The sequence below is a fragment of the Drosophila persimilis genome, unplaced genomic scaffold, assembly GCF_003286085.1.
Source record: "Drosophila persimilis strain 14011-0111.01,24,50 unplaced genomic scaffold, DperRS2 tig00000735-arrow-arrow-pilon, whole genome shotgun sequence".
In the NCBI taxonomy this organism is placed as follows: domain Eukaryota; kingdom Metazoa; phylum Arthropoda; class Insecta; order Diptera; family Drosophilidae; genus Drosophila; species Drosophila persimilis.
Window position 1 is genome coordinate 1,301,464 of NW_020825346.1, and position 27,481 is coordinate 1,328,944.

General features: G+C 44.4%; 1 protein-coding gene and 1 non-coding gene across 2 annotated transcripts; both read right to left on the bottom strand.

Moving 5' to 3' along the window:
• Positions 1-2,481: 2,481 nt before the first annotated feature.
• Positions 2,482-2,563, bottom strand: Trnas-aga. Its single transcript has one exon. It is a non-coding gene; the product is annotated as a tRNA-Ser (tRNA).
• A 23,906-nt stretch (positions 2,564-26,469) lies between these two features.
• LOC6599156 (sperm flagellar protein 1) lies at positions 26,470-26,868 on the bottom strand. Its single transcript, XM_002024347.1, has one exon. It carries the CDS (start codon positions 26,866-26,868, stop codon positions 26,470-26,472), a length of 399 nt encoding a protein of 132 aa, XP_002024383.1.
• Positions 26,869-27,481: the final 613 nt, after the last annotated feature.

Here is a 27,481-nt window from a genome sequence, read left to right on the forward strand (position 1 = left end):
GGGGATTAAGGTTACTTCAAGGATGCCGCTGTTGCCACAAAATTTCCCCCCTTCCCCCCCATTATCGCACCGAAAAGAGAGAGAGGATTGCGGGCAGGGAAAGACCTACAAATGCAGCTGAAGAAAAATTCTCCTTTTGCGCGTAAACATCATCAAAATTCATCAATCTCTGCCAAAAACTTGTGGAAAACTTCCACCCCAACCCCAATCCCCTACCCCCTCCCGGCAAAAAAAAAAAGTAACAGAAAAGCATGGCAGGAAAGGGATTCTTCGAACTAGCTGCTACCCAGTAAAATGGAGAATCGATTCGAGAAGAAGGGGAAGAAGAAAGTAAAAACTTAAAAACTAAAAATCTGCGAAAACTCATGCTGAGCCCCTTGTTGCAGTCAAATTTGTTTAGTCCAGTTTTTATAGTCCAAACAAAATGTCCTAACAAAAAATAACATCCCTGAAATGAGTCCAGGAATCAAAATTAAAAATTGTCTCCAAAGAAAAGCAAATGATACCCTCTCCCAAAACTTGTAAAGCAAAAAACCAAAAAGCTTATTCTTTCTACTAGAAAACCAAATGGAGAGTGAGCGAGAAAAAAAACCGAAATTTCCCGATCCAACACAGCGAAAATGGCGACATCTGCTTCGATCAGTCCGGAATGAGAAAGCTGAGACGAATCCCGAGACCCACCGAATCGATTCGGTTGCCTGTTCAGGCAGGGCTCCCATCCTTCTAGACTTGGATCCAATACAAGCTAAAATACTCACCAGCAAATGGAGTATAAACAGCATATGCTCTCGACATACCCTCCCGTAATGTCATTCGGAATGGTTATAAGATGTGTGCCTGGACGAGAGGGGCCCAAGATAGAAAAACGGCAATCAGGGGGTTAGGTTGGGGCTTACGGTAAAAGGGAGAGGAATACATTTTGGCATTTAAGTGCAACGACGCGTGCAGCACGCAGGACTACGACGACGTAGACGAAGACGAAGACGAAGACCAAGACGAGGACTACGACGACGACGACGACAAGAATCCTGCTGCAGCTGCCTCCGCCTTCCGTCCGTTCTGTCCGTCCGTTCTGTAAGTCCGTGCTGATGAGCCTGATGAAGGACATGCCGACCCACGCGCCTTGGCATTTTTCGTCCTGTATGCCACTTCTCCTCCACTCCCCCAGCAGCAGCTCCTTCGGTGGCCCCCCATCGTTGCCGTTGCCGTTGCCGCTGTCGTTGCTCAGCGATAACCTCAATTTTTGGCACCCTGGCCAACAAACATCCTTACCCCCCCGCCCCCTTCCCAGAATACTCCTTCTGCAGCACACAGTCGATCCTACACAGATTTTATGCTAGCTCCTTGCATTTTTCTTTTCTTTTAGTTTTCCTTTTTCCCCGTTTCTCCGTTTCCCCGATTCCCCGTTTTTCCTTTTTTGTGTGCTTATTTTCCTCTTTGGGTTTTTTCTCTATTTTCTCTGCCTGATAAAACTCTTTTCATTTTGTTGTTTGTTGGTTCGCTCTTCGTCCTTTTCCTTAACGCTTTTAACAGTAATGACGAAAAAGTGTCAGCGTCCTCGACTCGAAGGATAATAACAAGTATGGACAGGCATAGTTGAGCAGAGCAGGGCAGAGCAGAGCGTCGCAGCCGACGCCATTTTCTCCCCATCCCATACCCATTCCCGAGCCTTTTCTTTCCACCCAGCTCCTTCTGCACTTCGTCGTCGTCCTGCTCTTTGTTCTTGTCCTGGGCCGCCGTCTCTTACCCCCCCCTGTCGCCTCCTGCAACGACAACGAGTTGATGTTCTTAATTGATGAAGAAATTTGGGTTGTGATAAAAAACGGCAGACTAGGGAAGAAGAAAGAAATGAAAGAAAAGGTTCCGACCATTCCGACTTCGGGAATACCCCCCGATATTCATAATTAATGGTTGGTCGGCAATCGGGAAAGGGGAATATAACCATAATGAACATACTTAGGCAAGAAGAGGAACTCAGATGATTTGGAGGTTATTTTCATTCCATTCATCTGATATCTGATACAGATTCATCAACACTTTCCGCTACACTACTGAAGCATACCCTTCGGCATTCGGTAAGTACCTGGTACTATAAACAGAAATAAAAGAATGCCAGAACGAAATGAACAAGAAAGTGAGCATCGAGAAAATATGCACTAAAGATTGGCTGGGGCTGGGGATGGGGCTGGGGCTGGGGCTGGGGCTGGGGCTTTGGCTGGAGTGGACTGAGGCAGCCAAATGGCTTCTGATACTCGTAGAGCTTCAGTAGTTAGACGAACGAAAAGTGGCACAACATTTTATATGTATGGCTGAGATATGATGGGACAAAGCTTGGGCTGGGGAAGTGCATTGCCAATAAGTGCAAGACAAGCCCGTTACTTGGAAAGATTTAAAGGGATGTAAATACTATTTCTATACCTTCTTAGGATTACTCATTAATTCGGCTGCCAAGTATATGAAAAAAATATTGAAAATCGACATCGCAGTCGGTAGGATTCGAACCTACGCTCCCAGAGGGAATCTGATTTCTAGTCAGACGCCTTAACCGCTCGGCCACGACTGCTTGATGGGTGTCAAGGTCGATCCCCACTCAATCATGATGTCTAAAAATCATACTACCACCATTACCTATTTATAGATAAATCGATGGAGAAATGACAGGCAAATCTAGTTCTGGAAGAACTGTGAAGCTAGATAAGATTATTCAGTCAGTGGGCTCTTCAGTTTTATGGGGATCTGGGACTAAAGTATGTTGAAAGTGTAGAAGCTAAAGTATCCCATCTTCTATTTACAAAGTAATTATTCAGTAATGCAAATTAATTAAAGTCTTTCTAGTACTTTCATAATGGAAGTATAACATATTATTTTTATACCCGATACTCAAAATGAGTATTGGGGTATATTAGATTTGTGGTAAAAGTGGATGTGTGTAACGTCCAGAAGGAATCGTTTCCGACCCTATAAAGTATATATATTCTTGATCAGCATCAATAGCCGAGTCGATTGAGCCCTGTCTGTCTGTCCGTCCGTCCGTCTGTCCGTCTGTCCGTCCCCTTCAGCGCCTAATGCTCAAAGACTATAAGAGCTAGAGCAACGATGTTTTGGATCCAGACTTCTGTGATATGTCACTGCTCCAAAAATATTTCAAAACTTTGCCCCGCCCACTTCCGCCCCCACAAAGGGCGAAAATCTGTGGCATCCACAATTTCGACGATACGATAAAACTAAAAACGCAGAATCGTAGAAGATGACTATATCTTCTAGAGTGCAAAATCTGAACCAGATCGTATAATTATTACAGCCAGAATCACGAAAACAATTTCACTCTTTCTCGCTCTGTCTCACTCTAACACACAGGTTTCATGGTCGGTTTTGCCAATTGCAAAATATGAGTTCAAGGATCTCAGAACCTATAAAAGCCAGAGCAACCAAATTTGGTATCCACACTCCTGTGATATCGGACCTTGACCGTTTCCTGTCCAAATTTCGCCACACCCCCTTCCGCCCCCGCAAAGGACGAAAATCTGAGGCAACCACAAATCTCAGAGACTATTAAGGCTAGAGTAACCAAATTTGGTGCACACACTCCTTTAAGATGTCACTATAAAACGTATATCTCAGAATTTCGCCCCACCCCCATCCGCCCCCACAAAGGACGAAAATCTGTTGCATCCACAATATTGCAGATTTGAGAAAACTAAAAACGCAGAATCATAGATAATGACCATATCAATTAGATTGCTGAATCTGGATCAGATCAGATCATTTTTACAGCCAAAAGGAACAAATCAATTTGCAGTGGCTACGCAGCGCCCGACGTCACGCTCAGACTGATTTTCTGTCTCTCTCGCACGCACTCTTTGTCGTGTCGTTAAATATTAGCGGCGTCTGCCGGAGGAGAGCCATACTGACTTAGTATCGGGTATAACCGTAGAGTTGCGGTGTCCGCAGCAACTCACAACGTTCCCCCTCGTTTTGTGTGTCGGAATGGGAGGAAATCTAGAAGAAACCATAAAGTTCCTTGTAGCCCGAAATTGGCTCGATTTGAACAGTCTACCATGTCCTTCACCTTCTTAAGTTTTTTTGACCATCTGCTTGGAATTCTCGTGATCGGAAGACAGAGTTTTTGGAACTGATTTTTTGCTTTGTTGTCGATATTTGTAATTTATTCCAGAAATATAATTCATTCGAATATTTCATTATTTTCGATGCACTTTGCGTTGTTTTATCTTTAGTAATAGTTTAGTAGTTTTTCCCTTGCCTTGGAAAAACGCTTCGAGGACCACGTCCTCGCCAGAAGCCAACTCTACGAGTGTCTGTTCCTCTTTTGTCAGGGCCATCCCATCCCTGTACTTTTTTTGTATTACACGTGCGTTGAAAATACGACAGTTATTTGCTTTCAGAGTCATGCTGTTCCGGGATACATATATGCTCAGGAGCACATGGCCGGGATGGACCTTGTTGAAGAGTGTCGCCACTGGCGAAACGTCACCACAACTAGTAGGTCTTCAGGCAATTAATACCATGGCCGCGAAGAAGACATTTATATTTTTAAATTATAAATTTAACATTTTGGAACTGAACAGAATTTAGGGCTGAGTTTTGTTTGTATCTATTGTTTCTTAATAATTATGTCAATGGAATAGTCTTCTTTCATAAGAGGCATGAATTATATCTAATCGATGTATCAAAATCTAAGCAAAGAAATCCTCGGGCCAGTTCTTGATTAATTTAATAGGGTTTATCCTTGAATCGATCGATCTGCAAAGGGTATGCAAAATTCGTCTTGCGATGACGCCGGCCTTTCTCTTGTTGTTGATTTTCTGAGTTGTTTTTGCTCAGTTTCAATTTCACACAAATTCTGCCTAATCTATGTAAATGCGATTAAACGCTTTCCGAAAGGAGCCTGCCCAAAAGAGGACAGGGAGAGGAAGCAGAGGCAGAGGCAGAGGCAGAGGCAGATGGTGATGGGTAGAGCGGGGCTCCAGTGAGGAACCAGTCCTCATTTTCAGGTTTAATGGGCAAAGCGTTAATGAACACGAAGTGGAACGACGATGACGATGACGATGACGACGACGACGGCTCAGTGAGCAGCAGCCAGCAAGGTGGCCCAAACGTGGAGGATGGCTATGGCTGTGGCTGGTGGCTGGTGGCTGATGGCTCTGTGCCTTCGTTTTTCGCGGTAGAAGAAGGACTTGCGTGGCATTGGTCAGATGGGCAATGCGCATGCGCAACGCATGTGTCTTGTTTGATTTGAAGATTTCATGGAAATTCTGGCGGCCCCCAAACTCCGTACAGAGCGAGGACTCGGGACTGAAGTGGGAGCTGAAGCTGTAGCTGTAGCTGGATCTGGAGCTGAAAAGTCGGAGGAGCTGCATTCAATTTATGAACTGGCACACAACTTAATTACACATTCGTCCAATTAAAGTGTGCAAAATGCAATTCATCATCATCGCTGACCAGACCAGACCAGACCAGAACAGACCAGACCAGGCCAGAGAAACAGCAACAGAGCAACAGAAGACAGAAACGGAAGAGAGCCAAGAGCTGTGGCGGCTAAGATACCCCGTTATGACTGTGGCTTTAAGCCAAGTTCTAACTGCAATTAAATGCATTGCAGGTGCAGCTGTAGCTCTGTAGCTGTTGCTGTTGCTGTAGGTCCCCAGCTTCAGCAACTTGTTCGTTTCACATGCAACCAACGCGTTAAATGCCTCTCTACATATGTATGTACACATCGGTGTATGCAAAATGTACGAGTACATACAGCATTTCTTTAACACTCCAGCAGGCAGCAGGCAACAGCAGCAGGCGGGGAGAGAATACCCGCAACATTTAAATATACCGATATAATTTGAGGCGACTCTGCCCGCGACTTGGCGACTCAATCAATCGACTCGACTGCGCCGATTGTCTGCTGACAGCAGCTGCCTGCTGATCGCACTGGATCGTTCTTCTGCTCTCCTGCTGGTTCGTCCTCCTCCTGCTCTCCTGGTTGTCCGCTGCCCAGTGAAAGTGAAATTTGGGAAACCTGTTCCGGGCTTTGATTGCTTCCTGGTTAGAGGACTCATACTCTTCAAAAGTGGATCTCCGATGGCCGCTTGATTTTCAAATCAATCTTGGGGATACTAAAAAATTCTGAATGAATTATTTCCATGTCGATTCGTTCAGATATGTATCATTTTTATACACGGTACTCTAAGAGTTTCAGTTCCGTTATCCTTGTGGCAATTATCTTCAGAAACAATTATGAACCAACCAGAAATCTTGTATCCTGTATTCTTTTTCACACCGAAGATTATTGCATAATTTCTTACCATTCTATTTCACTTCTTTGCATTCATGGGGCAACCCTCCTTTATATCATTTTGTGATGCAATCGCTTGGGGAGAAATCCATTATAAACCCATTCATTCGCCGTTTATCAAGATCAGCCCCCGCCAAATAGAACCACTTAAGAGCCCAATAGTAGTCCCCTCCTTGCCCACCTCAAAGAGTGGGGAGAGCTACCTAACTAATTGCGAAAGCAAACAGCGCACTCCTCCGGAGCACTGTCATTAGTCCTGCCTCAGTTGTGGCAGGCCGTTTATGATTGAACAATCAAACACACCTCCCCAATACGCCCACGGCCCGTGGGCCTTCCGCCCGATCCTCACCAGGGGTCTCCCCCCCCCCACCGCACTACCTGGTACCAGGCCCAGTACGAGGCCGTTAGACGCACTCTGCTAATTACAGGCCAACGCTCCCCACATGGTGGGGCGACGGGTGGGGGGCTAGATACTCGTCGGTGCGTCTGGCAGTCCATTCATTAACTTAATCACGGGTTTGCGCAAGCAGTGCGTCTCAGAAGCGGAGACGCTTCCGCCTTGCCATTGCCATTGCGCATGCGCGGCCGGCTTTAATTGCCGCCTGCCTTGTGGATGGGATGCGTGGGCACAAACGAAACGCAAAGAAAACGATACAGAATTGGACTTAGGAATAGTACTATTCTATACATCACTCTCTCCACATTCTGAGGGATCAATTCATAGAGGAATGGAAACTATGTCTCACAAAAAGAAATTCTTGTAATTATGAAGGTCTGAAGAGGTCTACACGCTACCATCCTTACGGAGTCAATCGTTTCACGCACTTCATCATCATCAGGAGAGTGCGAAAACATTGCTGGAATTTGCGAATTGCGAACGGCAGACATGAGAAGCAAAACCCCCCCCTCCAACCCAAGCCCCTACTCCATCTGAAGCTCCATCTCCATCTGCAACTCTCCACTCCACTCAAGTCAAGTCAAACTCCCCTGAACTGAACTGAACTGAGCTGAATGCCTGTCTTAAGGTTTCCGCTTGGATTGAGTTATTAATTATGTTCCGTACTATGCCACATCTTGCTTGAATCCTCATCCTCCCAGAGCAGAGCCGGCCCCATGCGCCCCTTCGCGTGGCACAGCCACATCCACAGCCACAGCCACAGCGATACGTAGGTACGAGTACTCCACTCCACTACACTCTTCTTCTTGGTCTTGTTCTATTCATTTCTGTTTCGTTTTCCTTTCTTCTCCAGCCATGTCCATGTCCGTGTCCAAAGTTCGGTGCGAGCTCAAATGAATGTGGTAAGCAAAACATTAACTTGGCCGTCATTATTGTTGGCTCGAAGCGAATTACGTTCTTTAAGTGAGAAAAATTGCAATTTAATCGCGATTATGATGCGGCTGATGATGATGGTGCTGTGATGGGAGGGGATGGTATGGGAGGGCACTCTGGAGATGGGTATGAGTATGAGTATGATGGTGATGGTTGCATGCCTTGCAATGGGGCCAGGAAAGCTCCGCAAGTATCTCCTACTAGATGATCTACCCAATCATTTAACAAATGGGGTGCAAAACTGCAGACATAGGACATGGAAAGTTGTCCCAGAAAACTACTGATCAAATCTAAGAGAGAGGCAGAGGCACATGGGAAGTACTATAATAGATTACATGGGAGGACATCGAACATCAAGGATAACTATTAGATAAACTAACTTAATATATTTTTACTTGTATATCTTAAATGGTCCGTTTATTCACGGTCAATTTATACACGATTATAAGCCATTTCCACGACCCTCAATAGCGGCACACCCTAGTTTTAGGACTCTGAATCCCCCCATATACCAAAAAACCCATGTCAGTGCGTGTAATTTAACTTTTTCTATTAAATTGCACCCGGGACCCTGCATTTGTCACGGCGGCAAAGTCAGAGTCAGAGTCGGGGGTGGGTATCCTTGAAGGACACTGACATTCTTGCAGCTTCCTCTCCTGTTAGCCCCTTTTGTATTTCCAGCAAACGCCATTTAAGCGCTGCGTCATTGTGTGACATTTCGCGCGGGCCACATGGGGGATGGAGAGGTTCAGGGAGAAGAGTCGGCAGCCGGGAGCTGGGAGTCATGGAGCCGGAGCTGTTTAAGTTTGCCTTACTTAACTTAACCCCCAGTCAGCCAGCAGCCCCTAAGCTACACACACACACACACACACACACACACACACAAAACTTTTAACCCATTTTGCACAAACAAACAAACAAACAGACAAGCACCGACAAACGACAGTAGGGCTAAAAAATTGGGTCAACATGGCTGCACGCTGGCCAAAATGGAGATGGAGATGGCGACGGCCAAGGGGGAGTCATCATATAACCACTGGAAAGGGAGTGTGGTGTGGTGTGGTGTGGTGTGGTGTGGTGCACGTTGTATGTCTTGAACTTTTATTTATTATATTTGATTCGCATTTCAACTTCTTGACCTTTGAGTGAAATTCCACAATTTTGCCTGAAGAGCGGTTGTTGCCGGAGGGGAGGAGGGGCAATGGCAACCCCCTATGCAAGCGGTGGAAACTGTTCAAGTGGCAAAGTGGCAAAGCGAGCGAAGAGTTTATTTTTTGGTGTGGAGAAGCGTTCAAGCGTCTGACTTGCGCTGTCTCTATAAAGCAGTGCTGAGAATCCACCAGAAAGTAAGCAGTGCAAACAGAGATGATACAACACTTGATAGATTGTACTGCTCATTAGCCAACATGGCAGTTCCCTCAAAAGAAAGGGAGGGGCTTTCGCCTCTGCGAAACGCACATTTTTATCGCGGATAAAAGAACGATCCGACCACAAACCATTTACCGTATGATTGTAAACTATTTATGTGGTTTTGGTCAATGTCATACAGAAGCGTACTCAAATGCGGGACGAAGCAACGAAGCGAAGGTAAATGCTGAATGTAGTTGTTGGCATTGTATGCCACTTTCTCTGCCTGAGCTCACTAGTCTCCGTATCAGTTTTCGTAGTTAGCCTCTTGCGATTAAGTTTTACGCAATTCTGCTTCATGCTCACACGCACATTTTCGTTATCTCACCTACAAGAATTCAAAACTTGGAAAAGCGCAACAATCATCAATAGTGGGTCTTCTTTATTGGAACCCATTAAAAAGTATATATATAAATAAGATACATCAATAAATATTACATAATGATATCCATTAAATGGTACAATAACATTACTTAAGGCTCGCCCTCCTGCTTCTTTGTACACTCACGAACCACTAAGCCACAAACGAAGAAGATGTTGGCCAAAACGCAGTTGACGGCCAGCTAGCTGAAAATTGCTTTCGCCCAAGGGCGTTAACTTCGTAGCTTCCTCCCATGTCATTTGCACACTGACAAGTTATTAATTAAAGTAAGTTGGCCATAAGTCCCCCTCCCCCCACCGCTCTCACCGTTGTTGTGTTGAATCGGCAAAAAATCAATCTATTTCGGTATGAGTTCTTTTCTGGTTCTTAAGGCCCCCGCGGGCCAAGGCGGATCGGATTGAAGATGATCCAAACTGCTTCGCAATATCTTTAGCCCCTCGGCCAGGACAATGAACCGGAACACCCAGCCGAAGAGAACTGAGCTGAACTGATTTGAACCAAACTCTGGATTGACCGCCCGCATGTCTCATGTCTCATGTCGCATGTCGCATCGAAAATAAAATAAAATCTCATTCACCTGTCCCATGTATCTCTGATTCAGCCTCTCTTAGCTCGTGTGTGAGTGTGCGAGTGGGTGCGGATGGGTGTTTTCTTCCTTATCCAGGCATGTCCTGGCCAGAGTTCAAATACGACAACGATGCGGTCTGAGGGCGCTCGCAAAACAAACGAAACTTAATTAACAAAAGGAAAAAAGGATAGGGAATGGTCAGAGCGCCCTCTGACTCCCCAAGACCGAACCAGCAGAAGGACCATGGCCAGGACCCTGGTAACAGTACCGCTACCGCTACCGGTTCGGTTCGGTTCAGTTACGGATTCGGTTTTTCGGGCTTTCGTGTGTTTCGGTTGCCGGTTCGTTTATGTCTATGACTGGCTGGCACTGGCACCAGTCCTTTCTCTCCTTTCTCTCCCTTTCTCTCTGTCTGGTTATCCTCTTCCGAGGAGAACTATATCAATGCGTATCTATTGGTTATGTACTTGGGCTACGGCTACACATGCAAAACGGGTCCTGTTTTTTGGGTCCTTTTGTCGGACGCCAGTCGACTGTCGTTTACGGCTACGGCTACGGCTATGGGATTTTTGGGCCCATAATCGATGGTCCCCTGCCCTCACACTCGATTCGATTTTCGGGTTCGGTTTCGGTTTCGGGCTTGGGGTTTGGGTTTGGGTTTGGGTTCTCTTGTTCTCTGAATTTATTGCATTTTGTGTTTGTTTAGAGCGATTGCCATGTCGCGATGTATTCGCAAATGAATTCGATTCGAGACAACCCACAGGGAAGTACAGTTGTGTTCGGCCAGGTTAGTTCTGGCAATCGGCTGGCCAGGACATAAAGGACGTCCTGCGCTCTTTCGTGTGGCTTGGGAGATATGTATTCATATTCTCAATAGTTGCGTGGAAAGGAAAATGTGGCTCTGTCTGGGTTTTTCTTTTTGATATCAAATTTATTGATTGAAAGTGCTGCCAAAAGGTGGGATTCTATAGGATGGAGTCCTATGAATCCTAATGATAAAGTTTGTCACAAAGTTGTCTATAATAAAAAGAATCCTTGGCATATCATTTAAGGGGTATTATACTTTTTCAGCTTTGGTTGCCTTCCAGTCATTTCTCTCTATCTCCCATGTTAAGACGTGTATAACATACCTCCCCCATCTTATGCTCCATCCTATAATAGATCAAAGTATAATTGCGTAAGTATCCAGTTCTCTACCATGTATGTACATATATCATGGGTAAACCTCTTTGTAGTGTTAAGTCCTTCTTTTTATGAAATTTCTCTTTTAATATATCTCGATTACCTACATTCCTCTCTGTTCTATCCTTTGGTTTTAATGTTCCTTGTGCGATCCACTCTTTTGGTATTTGGTGCTAATCCCATCTATTTAACAGCTCTATAATACATATAACAGCCCCATATTGTACATACATCATGCCCTCTAAAGGTAATCCCCATTTTACAATCCCTTATCTACAGTACTCTGCAAAACTCTGCGTAATTAACCCGAAAAATATGGACAAAAAGGCGAATGCTGTGTCCGTGTCTACACAAAAACTATGAGAAACATATTAACCAGGATCCCCTCCTTCGCCCTCTCTAGGCACCCCCAAACACACACACACACACTCACACACACGATTAGTTTTCCACCAGCCTCATCATAGCTCTAATACCAACCAAAAAAAAAACACATTTTACCAAACGAAGCGCCGGACAGTGCTGGCAGCGGCGTTGCGTCGATGTTCGCGTTGACGTTGGACGTCGACGTCGATGCTGCGTCAGTTGGCTGTTAACAAGCTTAAAGCCTCATTTATGCAGTTATGTTCTACCCTCCCCGCACCGCCCTACACACACACACACACACACACACGCATCCCCTACGCACACACACACTCTCTATTGCTCTCTCTCGCTCTCTTTCAAATGTGCTTAATCAATATACTTTGCTTTTCGCAAAAAAAAAAGAAAAAAAAAAATTAAGAGTAAAAACAAAAACTTTAGAGGGGATGAAGGTGTGCAGTAGATGCACACACAGTCCACCCCCCACCACCCCACATGCCGCCCATCAATAATCCCCAAAAATTTTTACAGGAAAGGTCGACGCTGACGTCGGCAGCAGCAGCAGCAGCGGCTTTTTACGCGGCATGTCCGAAGCTGAGACGAGAAGCAGTAGAGGGGCCAAGAAGTGCGGCGAAGAGAGGAGAAGCAGCAGCAGAAACAGCAACAGCAACAGGAAGGACGAGTATCGAGAGGGAGGTGGTTGGTAGTAGGCGGGAGGGCGTTCGAGGGGGGATGTCGTGTCGTGTCCCTAGCCCTGGCTTCATGCATGTCGTGTCCAGCCGTTTGAACCAATCCTAACTAGCGCCTCTTTTGCGTGGGTGTGTTGCAGGCGTAGGCGTGGCCAGTCGGCCGAACTGCGGCTGCGGCTATCATACAACGCCAGCAACGGTGCGTGCAGAGGCGCAGGCCGAAGGTCTGCGGCAGTGTAGAATGGAGAGGTGTAAGGGCAAGGGAATGGACACACTCACATACACGCCACACACACACGTGGCGAAAGACAGTCAGACAGAGTGCAGGGCCTGCAGAGGCAAAGGCGCCCAAAAGCAGTGCAGTCGAACGTTGTCGAGCCCTCCCCCTCCAGCCGGTCGTACTGTGGCTCTCTCTCGCATTCGGTCTCGGTCTCGGTCTCGGTCTGGCTCTCTTACGGCTAACAGCTGGTCAGCATTGCAAAAGTTTTGCACTCCAGCAACGGCACTTGACTCGACTCTCGACTCCGAACTGCACGCGTTCACGTTCGTTTGCTCTCTCTTTAAGCGGCCGAACGACTCTACGACTGCTTGCTCTGGGGAGCTGTTCTCTTTAGGCTCCTGCTTAGCTTCTCTTTGGGCTTTGCACTTGAATGCTTGGCGACTCTCTTTGGGCTTTGCATTTTGCTGCATCTGCTACTGCCTCTGCTGCTGCTTGCGCTGACGCTGACTGCGCTGCCCTCGGCTTGAGTGAAACTTCAGTTTCAGTTGCGCTCTCTCTTTGGCAGCGCGCTCTCTTGAGCCTTTGCTGCATTTTGCTGCTCTTTGCTGATGCCTGCAACACGAAATGTTGCAAGAGTGCTTCTCATCCTCTCCCTCTCTTTCCCTCTAGCGAGCTTGCTGTCTCCTTCTCCTTTGTTGTGTTTATGCGTTTTTCGAGTTGCTAGAAACAACTTCTCACTCCCTCATGGCACCCCCTACCCCTAGCCTACCCTTTACTCCCATTACTCCCATTACTCTCACTACTCCCTATTCTTAGACAACCCTTGTGGAAGTCAAATTACATGCACGTAACGGCACTTGGAATCAATTTGGCGCCTCATCGATAATGCAGGAGTCCCCGTCCCCCGGCCACCCCCCACACCCCTCCACCACACTTGAACAAAACAAAATGGCGCCCATCACTCAAAAACAACAGTTTAGTCCCCTCTTAAACCCCTCCTCAATCCATCGCTTCCATGCACGAAGCTTTTCTTTAATTCATTTTTTAATGGCACAACAATTTGGGAAATTTCTTATTTACTTTCGAGTGGTTTTTTCCAACTTTTTCTGCTCTGCCAAACTGCTGTCACCCCCACACCAGCCCCTAGCTAGCTAGCCACCCCAACCCCTGCTCCGGCAACTGCCACTCCACCTGCCATGTTGGCTGTCGAATTATTTTGATGTCAGAGCGGCGAAAAAATAAATAAACTATTAATTTGCCTTAATCGACATGAAGAGTCGGCAAATAAACACATTTTGGCTCCTCTGCCATCACCAGTCCCCCTCTCCCCTGGCATGGTGCACGTTGCAAGCAGAGCAGTGTCCAAAGGGGATACAATGGGAGGCGGATCCAACGGCAATGTGGCAGCAGGCGAGAGTGAACAACAGAAGCCCTAACTATTTATAGAGAAATTCTAGATAAATAATTTATAGGAAAAAATTCCAAACAGCGAGTTTTGTTTTCGGCTTTTCGTGGAGTCAAAGAAAATAAAGGGAGGAGATATTATTATGCCTTTCATTCATTCATTTTTGCCAATTATTTCACTCTTCAATTCAATAGAGAGTTCATTCATCAAATGCTTTTCGAATAAGTTTGTATAATAGATGGGTAAAAACATTGTACTCGAATAATAGTAGGAAGAAGGACAACAATCGACATGGAGACATATTGTATGTATATTTGCTTTAAGCTTTTGAATGCTGAATGCAAATGATCGGTATATAATTTAGCGTTGCCTTTGTGGCGATTCTTCGATAATATAGTAAGTAGGTTTTTGCATAAGTCATGAATCAATCATTGAATAATGTGGCTCACCGGATTCCATGTTCTTATAGAGTGTCGTGTGTCATTCCCCAAGGTCCAGAAGTTAAGCTTAATTTTCCATTTAATCAATCTCTGATTAACCCCAGCTCATTCTAACTTTAAAATTATTGTATCTAGTATCATCTTCTCACATCATATCATTGTAGAAAGGTTGATTTCTTCCTATCTGATGTTCAAAAACATGAATTTTGCTTGTAGCTCTTGCAGGAGATAATCAGAGTTTAGATTTTATTTCTAATTAATAATTCCTTTAACATTTATAAGTTCCAAAAGAATATACAGCATACAGCATACAGCATTGAACTACCAGCAATGTCAGACGTTGCACCAGTGGACCAGTGCTGACCTACGGAGCATTGCTGAACCACCGGATACGTCGCGAATTCAGTGCCTGGGGCGAGATTCTTCAATAGGGTCCATCCAGAACGAGTGGACCCAAGCAGATATCTATCCCGGAAAGCAGATTAGATTTCAATTTGTGAAAAAACTGTCCAAGTCTGGCAGCTCGTAAATGATATTCAGTCCCCTCAAGAATGGTTCGTTATCATGAAGCTTGTAGTTTCAGATTTGTTCTCTACCGCTCAATACACTCCATCGGAAAGGACTTGTGCGCAATTTACAAAAGGGACTTCCCGAAGGACGAAGGTACGATAAAGGCCAAGCCATGGCCAACCAGTGGACTGATTAGACGACCGAATGTGTCTTCTTCAGGAACTATTTATCCTTTAATTTAAATATTAACCTAGAAAATTATGTACAAATATTAATAAAATACTTAAATAATCAAATGTCTTTATGCCAACTATTTGTGTGGGTTTATCCGGGTAGATATTGACAGATAAAAAGAAGTAATAGATGGATATTTTCATCGGCGGTCGAGTCAATTAAAGCAAGTCCATCTATAGGTCTGGGAGACCATATGGACGACATATGCTGGTCCTCCGATTGCTGGGGCATCCAAAATTCCAATAAGGAGTATATATATCTGTAAAGGAAGCCATTTCCCTCTCAACTTGGGATTCTTATTTTATTTTGTTCTTCTGCTAAACATTCTCAGTGGTTTTTTCATTCTTGAAGAGGTATTTAACACCTTGAAACAGCCCATCGCAATACTCTTCCGCCGTTTGGGGCTTCTGTCTGTTTCTGGCCGGAATGGCTTTGTCAAACATCTAATTAAATACAATTACACAGTGGTAATGCATTTTTCGTGTATTGACCAACAGCTGGACAAGCATACACTGAAAACCACTCGCTGGAGAGGAGGGAGGACATTCCAGGAATGACAGGACAGGACAGGACACACAGGACACACAGGACATATAGAAAGACAGATAGACAGACAAACAGACAGAAAGACGCTGGTCTGGGGGGTCATGCAAAAGAGCAGCAGTGCATACCTGCGGGGAAAGCCGGAAAATGGGAAGCTGGGAAATGCTGCGCGATGGGGCATCGGGGACTGGGCGAGTCAGGGAGTCAGGGAGTTTTTGGGAGAGAGACGAGAGCAAACTAAACCAAGTCTCCGAAGGCAGCAACTTAACGCTTCAATAAATTTTCGTAGCCATGTCGCTGCAGCCATCAATAAGGTCCTTGTGCACGCAGCTGCCCCCCTACCAGCCGTTCGGCATCGTTGGGTGGTGGGCGGTTTTCGGGGCTCGGGTGGAGGGTGGAGGGCCACCTACTTGGTCTCCTTTGCACGGAAATGCGTTAAGTTTGCGCTGCAGCACGTGACGCTGCTAAGCCAAAGCTGCCACACAACGGCACGCAGGGAACCCTGAAAACGAAAGATTGCAAGCGGAATGAAGTGGGCGAAGCGGGGCGATGGGAATAGAGTGCTCCTCCCAGCAGCACCAGAACCAGCACCAGCCACCGACCACCCACCCACCATCAACGACCCACTGAGCCACCGAGCGATAAGAAGGACAAAAATTAATGGAATTTCTGCCTGTTTTTACAGTACCCTAACATTCACGCAGACCAATCATTGGGTTACCTCGACAAGCCGCAAAAAATGAAAACAACGAAAAGAATTAGCGATGGAAGCGCTTAATGCTCTTGGAAATAGTTGGGCAGTTCATCTCAGATGTTTTCGTATTGGCTGTACATTATGCAGAAGAGAAGTTGTTCAATTGGTCCCTCGGTGCCCAGGACCAGCTGCTCCAGATCCATATCGGATAGGCCTATATTCAAAACATTCAACACGTGAACTCTGAATATTTTCCAGCTATTCTGCATCATCTTCACGCTGGTGCAGGCTTTGTATATGGTGAGGTCCACAAGATTCCTATGCACCTTGTCGACGAGTCTGGCCACGGGCCGTGCATCCCGGAACTGGCGACGGGTGCGGTAGTCCAGTTTGATGTTCCAATTCTTGAGCCAGTTTTTGAGCTTCAATAAAGATTCATTATTTTCCTTTTAGTAAGCTCACATGGTTTTGTGCAAGATCATCTTCATTCTATCCATTCGATTTCTTGGCCGTAATTCTCTCCGATCTTCCGTCTTTTGATCTTTGTCATTTTGAAATTTTTGATATTTTTCTACATATTTTTCATGCTTCCATTCTAATCCATTCTTTTCTTCTCTCTTTAATGATTTCCACCTTATATCTCCATATTTCCATAGTTCCGTTGAACATCTAAAAATTGCATTTCCATAAATCCTTGTCACTTCTTTGCTCTATTTCTAGGGCATACATCTAGTCGCCATTTCTGCCACTTGATTTGCTCGTTTCCTTGGCCTTTTGCTTGAGCTGCTTGGGCCTGCTCCTTCACGACAGTCTTCCGCTCTCTTCTATATACACACACCCACCCCTCCGATCCATTTTCCCCGGAGATGTCGGCTCCACGGTGCTGCTGCAGCTGGAGCCGCTTTTGGGGCGCTTTTCGGTTGCTGCTTCCTTGGGCTGCTTTTCAGTTCAGTTTGTTTTTACGACGAGGTTGGCGCAAAAAACAACACACACACACACACACACATACACAGGAAAAATGGAAAGGGAAAAGGCGGAAAAGGCTGAAAAGGAAGTAAAAACGAAGGGTGGAGCAGGAGGAAGAGGAGGAAGACTTGTCCCTGGGTAGAGTGGGTGGCAAACATCGTTTTTGGCTCCTGACTCCATCAGCGTCAGCGTCTCCGACGCGTCGTTGTACGTGTCCTGGCAGCTGCTGGCTGCAGTTCTCCTTAGCGACCTCTCCTTTCGTTTTACTTTCCTCAGTCTTTGCCATTTTCCGTGCCTGCCTGCCCTCTGCCCCCCACCTCTTCTACTCTTTTTCTCCTATATAAAATGTTTTTTTTGTTCTCTTTTTTTGGCCATCGTTTACGTCGGCAATTTTGCAGTTGATTGCAATTTTTCGGGGGCTGCGCCATTTTTTGTAGAGCCACCCCCCAGAACCCACCCGCCCTGAGCCACTTTCGACTCTTCACCCCCCACCCATGCTCTGTCTGTCTCTCTTTTTTTCTGGGGCGGCGGAGTGGTGCACACCGTTCGCCTACGTGACATTGCGTATACGTCCAGTGCGCCTACAGTTTTTGGCTGCTCGGAAACTTTTTCCCTTCCATTTTGGAGGATGGACAAAACCTGGCCATCGGAGTGGAAGGGGTGGAAGGGTGGGTGGCTTCTGGTGGCGGGGAAGACTAACATTATTTTCAATTAGGGCGCCGCGGCAAACATAGTTTATCATCAAGTTGACGCGACGCTGTCAGTGCTTATAAATAATCGACTCGAGCGGCCATTTTGGCCAAGGCCCGTTCACCCTCCTCGCTCCTCCCTGCTTCCTGCTGCTCCTCCCCCGCACAGCATAAATTTTGGATGCAATCTCCAGCCAGAGAGCGAAAGACAAACTCCGACTAAGGCACATAAAAATAGCAGACAAAAAAATGAAGGGAAAAACTGAAGGGAAAATAAAAAAAAAAAACAACAATGCAGCGTTGCAAATACACACACAGACACACACATGTGCCACGCCTCTTGCCGCCCACTGCGTGTTGTGAGGAAAACTAAAAGTTTTTGCCATGTCACGTCATTCGTTGGGCTTGGCTTTGGCTTTGGGCCGCCTCCGCCTCCTCCGCCTCCTCCTGCTCATCCGCAGATCCTTCAGGAGTCCTACAGCTCCTTTTTTCGGCACATTTACGCCCAAAAAACACACACTACGACTTCGGAAAGAGATAGCCAGAGAGAGAACGAGAGAAACATAGTGAGATATAGAACGATAGAAGTAGCGGAGCAGGAGCAGAAGCAGGGTCCAGGAACGAGAGACATTTGTCGCGTGATGGATTGCAATGGGAGTGACATTTTTATTTCACTGATGGACGACAGCGCACGAAATGAAGCGCAGGATGAGCTGTCCTGTGCAGCAGGGGGGTGGGAAGAAGGACAAGAAGAGGTCAGGGGTCAGGCAGTGGGTCTGGTAAAGAACGGACAAGTCAAGCTTAAAACAAGACGCACCCAAACGGAAGCAAACACACACAAAAACGAAGGAGAATTCGAATAGATTCCCCAGTCCCCAGGATTGCACGAGGCTAATTCTAGGAACTCCCTAGAAATTACCCAATTCCTTCCAGTAATTCCCACTCGTAAATCATTATATCGAATGGACAAAACCCTCAACTCAGAGGCGCTCGTTCTCGCTCTACATTGTTGATCAATTGCATATCGGATAAGCCAATATTCAGAGCATTCAACAGCTATTCTGCATCATCGGCATGCTGGGGCAGTGCATCTGGAGCCATACTTGAAGATATCTTGAAGCATCAGAGGCAGCCGACGATATGAGGGGCCTCTCATAGAAGGGAAATAGTGACACACACATTTCCAACATTTCCAGCCTTTGAAACCTTGGTTTGCTGGCCTACAATTTGGTTGAAGCGATTCGGTATTCAGTCGGGCTCATTAGAAGAGGCAGCCCACAAATGAGACTGTCAACGGAGGGGTGGGGCTTGGAGGAACATTGGTGGCATGTCTGGGGCGGTGGCAGTGGAGGTGGAGCTGAGCAAATGTAGCAGTTGCACTGCAATTGTCATTGTGTCGCATCCCAACTGATGACAGGAGTCCGAGGGGTGCTAGAGGCTGTTTGCCAAAATGAGCAGCCTCGCAGTTGGGTCATTACTTGCCCCGGCTCCCTTCTACCTTCCACTGATTTGCAGTTTGGTTAGAGAATATTTAAATTGTTGTCTGGGTAGTAGCAGCTGAACAAAAAAAAAGAAAAGAAGGAAGGAATCGGTCTGGCCCGAGGGCAGCGTCCCTTTTGTTTTGGGGCTCAATTGGAGTCAGAGCCAGAAGGACAAGCGATGGCGAAAAGGATGTCCATACATACATATATATATACGTATATATAGTCCCTGATGGACAGCATCCAACTTTTGTGCTCAAATAACAAAAACTTCCGTCCATCGATTCTCATTTCGTCCTCGTCCTTGCGATTTTGCTAATCATTTTAAGGGGCACCAAGGCGGAATAGGGGAAAATATATTAAAGCTCTTGAAATGTAAAATCATGCAACAGAGCTTCTCAGGAGCCCAGGGAAACGATTTCAAATAACACCATTGTGGCTAAGCAATAGCAGATGAATTTATAGCCATTAAAGGAATAACAAAAAAAATTTCCTGAGAAATTCCTGAAATTTCCTACAAGAGAGAAATTCACAATGAAACTGATGCAACTATATAAATACTATAAATAGATTCAAAAGTAGCTGCAACAGCAGCTTCAAAAGAAAATTCTAGAGTTCCAGCAACTTCCAACGCTTAAGTATCTGACAAATATTTTCTTAAGCTTAACTCCACAAAGATGCAAAATTTACAGGACTTTTTCCTGTGTAAGCCCAAGCCAGAGTCGATCTAAATGGATTCAACTATGGGCAACCATTCGTGAAAGATTGCATATTTGTTACAGAAATAAATATACTTCAAAGCTGTTATCTTTTGAAGGCAACAAGTTAAGATATAAGCCAAGAAATGGATGCAGAATTTATTCACTTTTCCTTGGTATATGGGTAAAGCTGGGCAAACATATTGTATTTCTAGAGGATACAGATCAGACACAAAATACAAGACTCAAACTAAAGGATTTATCGAAGTAATCAGTCATTGTAAGTAACCTTGGGCTAAGGAAAGTATCTCAAATTCCAGTCAAGCCAAATGTCAGTTCTTAATATGTCTTGGAAAATCTTAAAAGGACTGAAAAGGACATTAGATAATGCAGCCTTACAAAATACAAATATTATACAAAATAGTTAGATACAGTTACAGTCCCAGCACAATTTCTTAGAATCAGAAGATACAGATGCAGAAGATGTCCAATCAAGATAACCTTTGAGCTTTGTTGAAAAATATTGCCTCATAGACTCCTTCCTCTCTTCTAAACTGATTCTTGCTGCTCAAGTATAGTATCTTAGTAGCTTTTATATTTTTGTAAGCCACAAAAAGAATTCAACTTTATTGAATCCCATGAAGATATACTTCCCCTAAGGGACAGCCACAGAAGATTCACATATTCATTTGAGCTACGAAAAGCATCGCCAATTCCAAGCAAATCTGATTATAGTTTTCAGAAGCTTTGATGTAAAACTATTGCTTGATCCTTGAATTTAATGTATCTTTGATACTGATTATCTTCATGTAGATATGAATCACTCAAAAGATACAGATACAGCAATGGAGACACAACTTTGAGCAACGAAAAAGTTGATCAAATTCCAACAGAAATCATACGCAGCTGATCAATACGCAATAGACATATGTATCTATAGGTAACCATAGAATAATTTGCATTCATGCGGCTCATTAGCTGCTCAGAACATATATCTCAATCTGTGCACACGAGTATCTGCGGCTGCATTCTTTCGCAGCTCTTGGCTGAAAGCGAAAGTGTTCCACAGAGCGGGATGCCAGTGGCGGAAGAGGAAACGAGCAGCGAAACCGCAGACAAGTGGAATACATATATATTTTATTATTCCCTCACACACACACACACACTCACACTCACACTTACAGATACATTAAAATGCACACAGATACGTGCGTATGTATGTCTGTATATGTACGGGGTGTCGCCGAGCTCCGAGTTTTAGCTGCATCCGCTTGCAGCTTCTACCTACATTTTATTTGATTTCATTATGTTAAAAAGTTGTTCAAGAGTGAATCATGCTTCAGAAGGGGTGGGGAGTGGGCTGGGGGGTGTGGCATGGCAAGGTTGCAGGCAAAGTCGTTGTTCTTCTTTCAGTTGTTGTTGCAGCGGCAGCAGCAGCAGCAGCAGCAGCAGCAGACAGCGAGCAGACAGAACCCAAGGACGTCAGACGGGAGGAAAACGAGATGGGGTATAGGTACCTAAGTCTGGGTTCTGAGCGAACAAATGAGACACACACATACACAGAGAAAGAGAGAGCAAGAGAGAGCATCCCAGGATACTGAGGTAGAGAGAGAAAGAGTCAGGAGAGGGTGGCAAAAGTGCAGTCGACAGCATTTTATTATCCTTATTTAAGTTTGAAACTTATTGCAAAGTGGGAAACTGGAAAACTCTAAATGTCTGTCTCTCTCTCTCTGCACCGCTTGCTGCCACCATCCCACCCACCCGCTCTCTCCCTCTCCCACTCCCATCCTCCTTCCTCTGCTGGCACTAAAAATATGGAAAACTTTGCAGACAACGCCAGACAACGCCACCAACAAAAGCAACAACAACAGCAGGGGGTCTATGTAGAAAGAAAGGGGTAAGGGGTGCGGAAATGGTAGTGGGAATGGGAGGGAATGTGGGTTGAGCTGGTGGCTGGAGAAAGGCTTAAGTGCGAGCAGGAGAATGGCCAAGGACGTTGCTCAAGTTGCTCGCGAAAACAGCTGCGACGTCGTTGTCGCACAGTGGTTCAAAGTCCATTGAGCACCAAAACAGAAAGTACTCGAGGCCTGGGATTTTGCGATTCAATTAAATAATCGATTTTTAGATAAAAACATAGTGAAATAAAATGGAGTTCACTTTGATTTATATATAAATAAATATATAATTCTTTTGCAATTTCTTTTTAACGCGACGCATATTTCTTCTATATATTTAATTTAAATGGTCAAATATAAGTGAAGACCCTTTCTTTTCACAGTTTCAACTCTCGGATACATTTTTGGATATGGTATACATTTTTAGATCTAAGTGAAATCTATTCAATTTTCAGGGCTTGTTTTTCTGGTTTTAAATTTCCATTAAAAAGTGCTATGAAAATAGTTTAAATTGAAATGTTTAACAATATTTTTTTAAATTTATAAGAGCTTAAAATATATATAGGTTTAGGTTTTATTTACACAAATTTGTATCAATATCCAAACGCACTTTCCACTGGCATTATTTGTACTGAAAAGTATTCACAGATCTTTAACCAGATCTTTCCCGATAGATCGCTAAGAATCAAATCAATATACATTTTCATTGCTTTACAAAGTGCTTCTGCACCACAGTGCGATGTCTGGCAATGCGCTGGCATTCAAATAAAAAAGAGTTATATACACACTGAGACTCTAGACTGGAGACGCGCCACGCAGAGCATGCTTTACGGGTACATGGTAACCCCGGACTGTACGCCATATATACTATATAAATATATATATATATATATATATGTATGAATGTATATCCAGATACACATAGATATAGAGAGTAGAGAAGCTTGGAATGCATTGTGGCCACCGCATTTGGGGCAAATAGTTTTTGCTCCAGTTTGAACTTTAAGACAAAGTTTTCCCAAGCACACACACCCACACACACTCAGCCACACACACACACACACACAGAGAGAAACACACACAAAAGTGAGCAAAAGTGAGATAGAGATGGGATGAGAGAGATGTTGGTTGGAAAGGTTTTCGACAACTTTAACCGAAGGTCGTTGTGCTAGTAAAAGTTTTTCGGGACAAGTTCAATTATTATGCCGGAGACGGAGCTTCCTCTTCCCTCTCACACACACTCTATATACTCGTATCTCTCTTTGTACATAAGAATATTTGCAACATTTTCAAGGTTATGCAACTGTTAAAGTCATTCCTCAAGTGAGCTTCAAGCTGGCCAACATATTTAACCAGGCACTCCGAGGCACTTGTCAATCTATCGACTGCCTTCCCATACTCCCCCAGAGAGAAAGAGCGAGGAACTCCCATCAATTGGAGTTTGACCACAAAAGTCGTTTCCTCTTCGACTCATAACTTTGCGACAATTTAACAAGCCCCCAAAAGCCGCAAAGGCCAAAGCCAAAGCCGGAGCCGGAGCCAAACGAAGAAGACTGCGAATCCTCTTCAAATGGTAAATGGCTTAAGCCACGTTTACACTGTCCCACAAAGGGAGTCCCCCTGGGGGACATTTAGACCTCACTTCCAGCAGAGGGCATTCAGTTAGTTCCTGAGTTTAGCTTTCCCATTACCAAATACTAAAGAAGTTGGCCTTCTTCAAAGTGCTTTATAAGATTTAAAATTAAATTTTAAAAAGACTTAAGTCCTTAGCCAACTCTTGTTCGGATCGTCGCTGGCCACTCTCTGGTTCTGTCAGTGTAAACGTAGGCTTGGAATCGTGTCTTAGTAGAATAGTGACATTTTGCGGCAGGTTAGCAATTCTCCAGCCCCAACGCCACCATATTCTCTCCATCTTCGGGGGCAATACAAACCGATGTGATGTCCATGTACAAACCGCACAGCAATTGCCGCAGCAGCAGCAGATGCAGCAAATAACAGAAGCAGCAGCAACAACGACAACAACAGCAGCAGCAGCAAAAATAGGAATATTCGATATTCGAAGTAGAGGATACCCTGACCTTCTAATTAAATCTAAATTTAGTCTTTTCCAACGTAAGTATATTACGTCTACAGGCCATGAAGTCAGTCAGGGCAATGAAGGCTGATGATTTAATAAAATTAATCGTAAGCATCCGATTGGGGTTCTTTATCGAAATTAAACAGCTCCTTCTGTGATTCCTGGAATGCCATATATCCTTGTTCTCTCCGCGATTAAAGGGTACTTGCAACTGCAACAACAGTTGAGTGAAATGCCTTGACATTGCGTGTGGATCTTGCCTCTGCTGCTGCTGCTGTTGCTGCTGCTGAGGGTAATTGGCGTGCGGTGGCCACAGGGGAAGCAGAGGAAGAAGATGATGTCTGACAAGCAAAGAGATGCAAAGAGAGTGAGGCAGGTGGGGCAGGTGAGGCAGGGACTCAGGCAGACGCAACAAACGCGTTAGCAATGCAATTTATGTGCGTTTAGACGCATATTTTGCCAATTAAATATTGCGATAAAGCATGCAGCCTATACGGCCTTTACAGAGCAGGCACACGCATGCACATTCGAGTAAGTGAGGCACAGGTGAGGCACAGAATGGGGCACACAGAGAGTGGGGCAAGCAGCAGCCAGCCCACTGATAAATGCCGCTGATAGCGTCGCTGACGTTCGCAATTTGGTTGAAATTTATTTGGAGTCCGCCGAACGTCGCGTCGCCTCGTTTATTGTTGTTGTTGTTGTCGTTGGAGATCGTTGGTGATCGTGGTTTTTTTTTTTTGTTTAGGTTTCTAATGTTATTGTTGGTGTCGGTAAATAAATACAATATAAATAAAATATACTGTAGTATATGGGCATTTCCATGGAAAGGTCCACCGAGACCAAATTATTGAAAGCTAATAATAACACATTTGTGTTTTGTCGCGATATTATTTTCTAAATAATAACTATTTTAAACAATTTAGAATTGATTGTTGCTAAAATTGTAATAAAACTATTGCTGTTGTTGAAAAAATGTAATCAATTGTGGTTGAACTTTTCAAAATCGTATTCTGTTACTTCCTTTGCTGTTGTTGTACTACTCCTTGTTGTTGTTGATATTTTTGCTATTACAACAATTGTTTCCTTGCTGCTATTCTCTGTTGTTGTTGTTGCGATTGTGCAACGCACTTTGTGCGTTTGCAAATTGACATTTATTCAATTAAACCCAACTCAGCACAGCATACGATACGTACTCGCTGAGAGAGGAGTTGGAGTATTTTGGAGTCTTGGTCAGGAGGCACGCACAGCGTTGTCCACATCGCCAATGTCCGCTGTCTGTTGCCGTGTGCTGCTGTTTTTGTCATCGTCTCTCCATTGTCCGAATTCTCCAGTTTTTTGTCTGCCTGTCAAATGTTGCAATTGGCAATAGTCGTACATACCCTATCCTATGCGCGCTGGAAATGATCGTGGGGATGTCCGAACCACAATGCCCTCAAACAAATGTTTCAACAACTTTTCACCAACAAGCTGCTGTAAGCTAAGGAGGGTCTTTGTTTATACGAAATTCTCCATTAGTTTGACCAGCTTTTGATGCTAGAGTATCCAGACTTCCTTGTGCCTTGTGGTTGAGTGCTAGCGACTGACAAAACATTTGACAAGCGATCGCCGCGCGGCAGGCAAACGTTCGGCAACATGTTGCGGCAACATTCAAGTTGCCCCATTCGCGGGGCAAGCAAAAGGCAAACGCAAACACAAACCAAAAAATCATTTCATTCTCTATGACACAAATGCTGCTGCGATATTCAAATCCTTGGCAGCCCCAACTGACACACTGCCCGAACAACCACGATGCAGCTGAATGTTGAAGCTGAATCGGAATCTGAATCTGAGGCTCAAACTGTGGCTCAAACCGAAGTTGAAGACGTTGAAATGTTGCGCATTTTGATGGTTGATATGCGCATTTGGGCAACAACACGTCAACCTGACCAAAAAAATAAAGTATATGTATATATAGAAATTGGTTGGCTGTTGTTCATATAGAAATCGTTGAGTTCATAAATGGCCACAACAATTTCTTGGCCATATGCAAACAAGCACAAGACTGACTACTCTTGTGGAAGGTTTTTCCAAGCAAAAAATGTGGCGACAAAGAATTACACAATTAGCAGGAGATACTATAGGCATTGCTTTTATATAAATATACGTATATGTTTATATTCAAATATCAAAGACGAACTCGAACTATATTCGTAGAAAAGATACCAAAGGTTATTGGGAAGAACATTTAACAAAATAATTGTCTTTAGATACCGGATTCTTCTATCAAGAGATATAAATTTGCGTTCAATGAATAGCTAAACAGTAAGATCATCTTTTACACATTAATTAATTAATTTATAGTTTGTAAATATAATAGTTTCAAAATGGTAAATATTGATAGTTGGCAAATCACTTAGTCGACATCATCGAAATGATTAAAAGATTTATCCGAATCGAAACGCATCATCAGGCTGTAGTCGGCGACCATTAGATCATATAGAAGCGATTCAATGGCACCCTCTGTGCCCAAGGCCAGCCTCTCCATATCCGTTTGTGAGATACAAATATTGAGTTTGGTCAGGACCCGTATATTGAATATCTTCCAGTTCTCAATCATCATGGCCACACTGGTGCGGGGTATGTAGCTGTGCAAATCAACGACTTCTGGATGGATCTTCTCGAAGACTCTGGCAATGGCCAGGGCATCGCGAAACTGATTTCGTGTGTGATAATCGAGTTTGATGTCGTGCGTATCCAGCCAGTGGTTCAGCATCAAATGTTCCATATCGTTTAATTTGGTGAGGCGTGACATTATCCTTTCCTCTATTTTAGAAGACAACAAAATTTAACTCAATTTTTAAAAGCCTAAAAGTTAATGTTTTTGGGGGTTAAATGGGAGCCGAGAATGTGAGGATCTGGGAGAATTTTTGTGACATTTGAGAAAACGAACACTTGGAGTTCCAATCCGAATTCTTTGAAAGATCTTCGATGTTCATCCAAGGATTAAGTTCTTCAGGCAGGAATTGTTGTTGTCCTCAAAAGGAAATCTAGGGAAAAATAAGAGTTTCCATTAGATTGAAAGATCTTTTCTTCAGTTATTCGTTTCTGTAAGTTGGCCTGAAGAATGCCCTGAGTGTATGGCTTCTACCTAATTTGCGGCTGATCAGAAGAATTTACCATCCGTCTGAGCATTCTTCTTGTTCATTCCGCCTTGTATCATTTGGCTATTAAGAATTTTTCATAATTAGAATGTAATCGCAGTCGGTTAAAAGACTCTCCAACTCAAACTCGGACCAGACTCCAATTAAATGCATGAAAACGAAAAACGACGTTGGTAAAGGGAAGAAAATATGAAAATTAGCTGTGGCCCAACAATCACGATTTGCGTATAATCCGCGCTCCGGAGAGGTTGCTTCTAATATTAT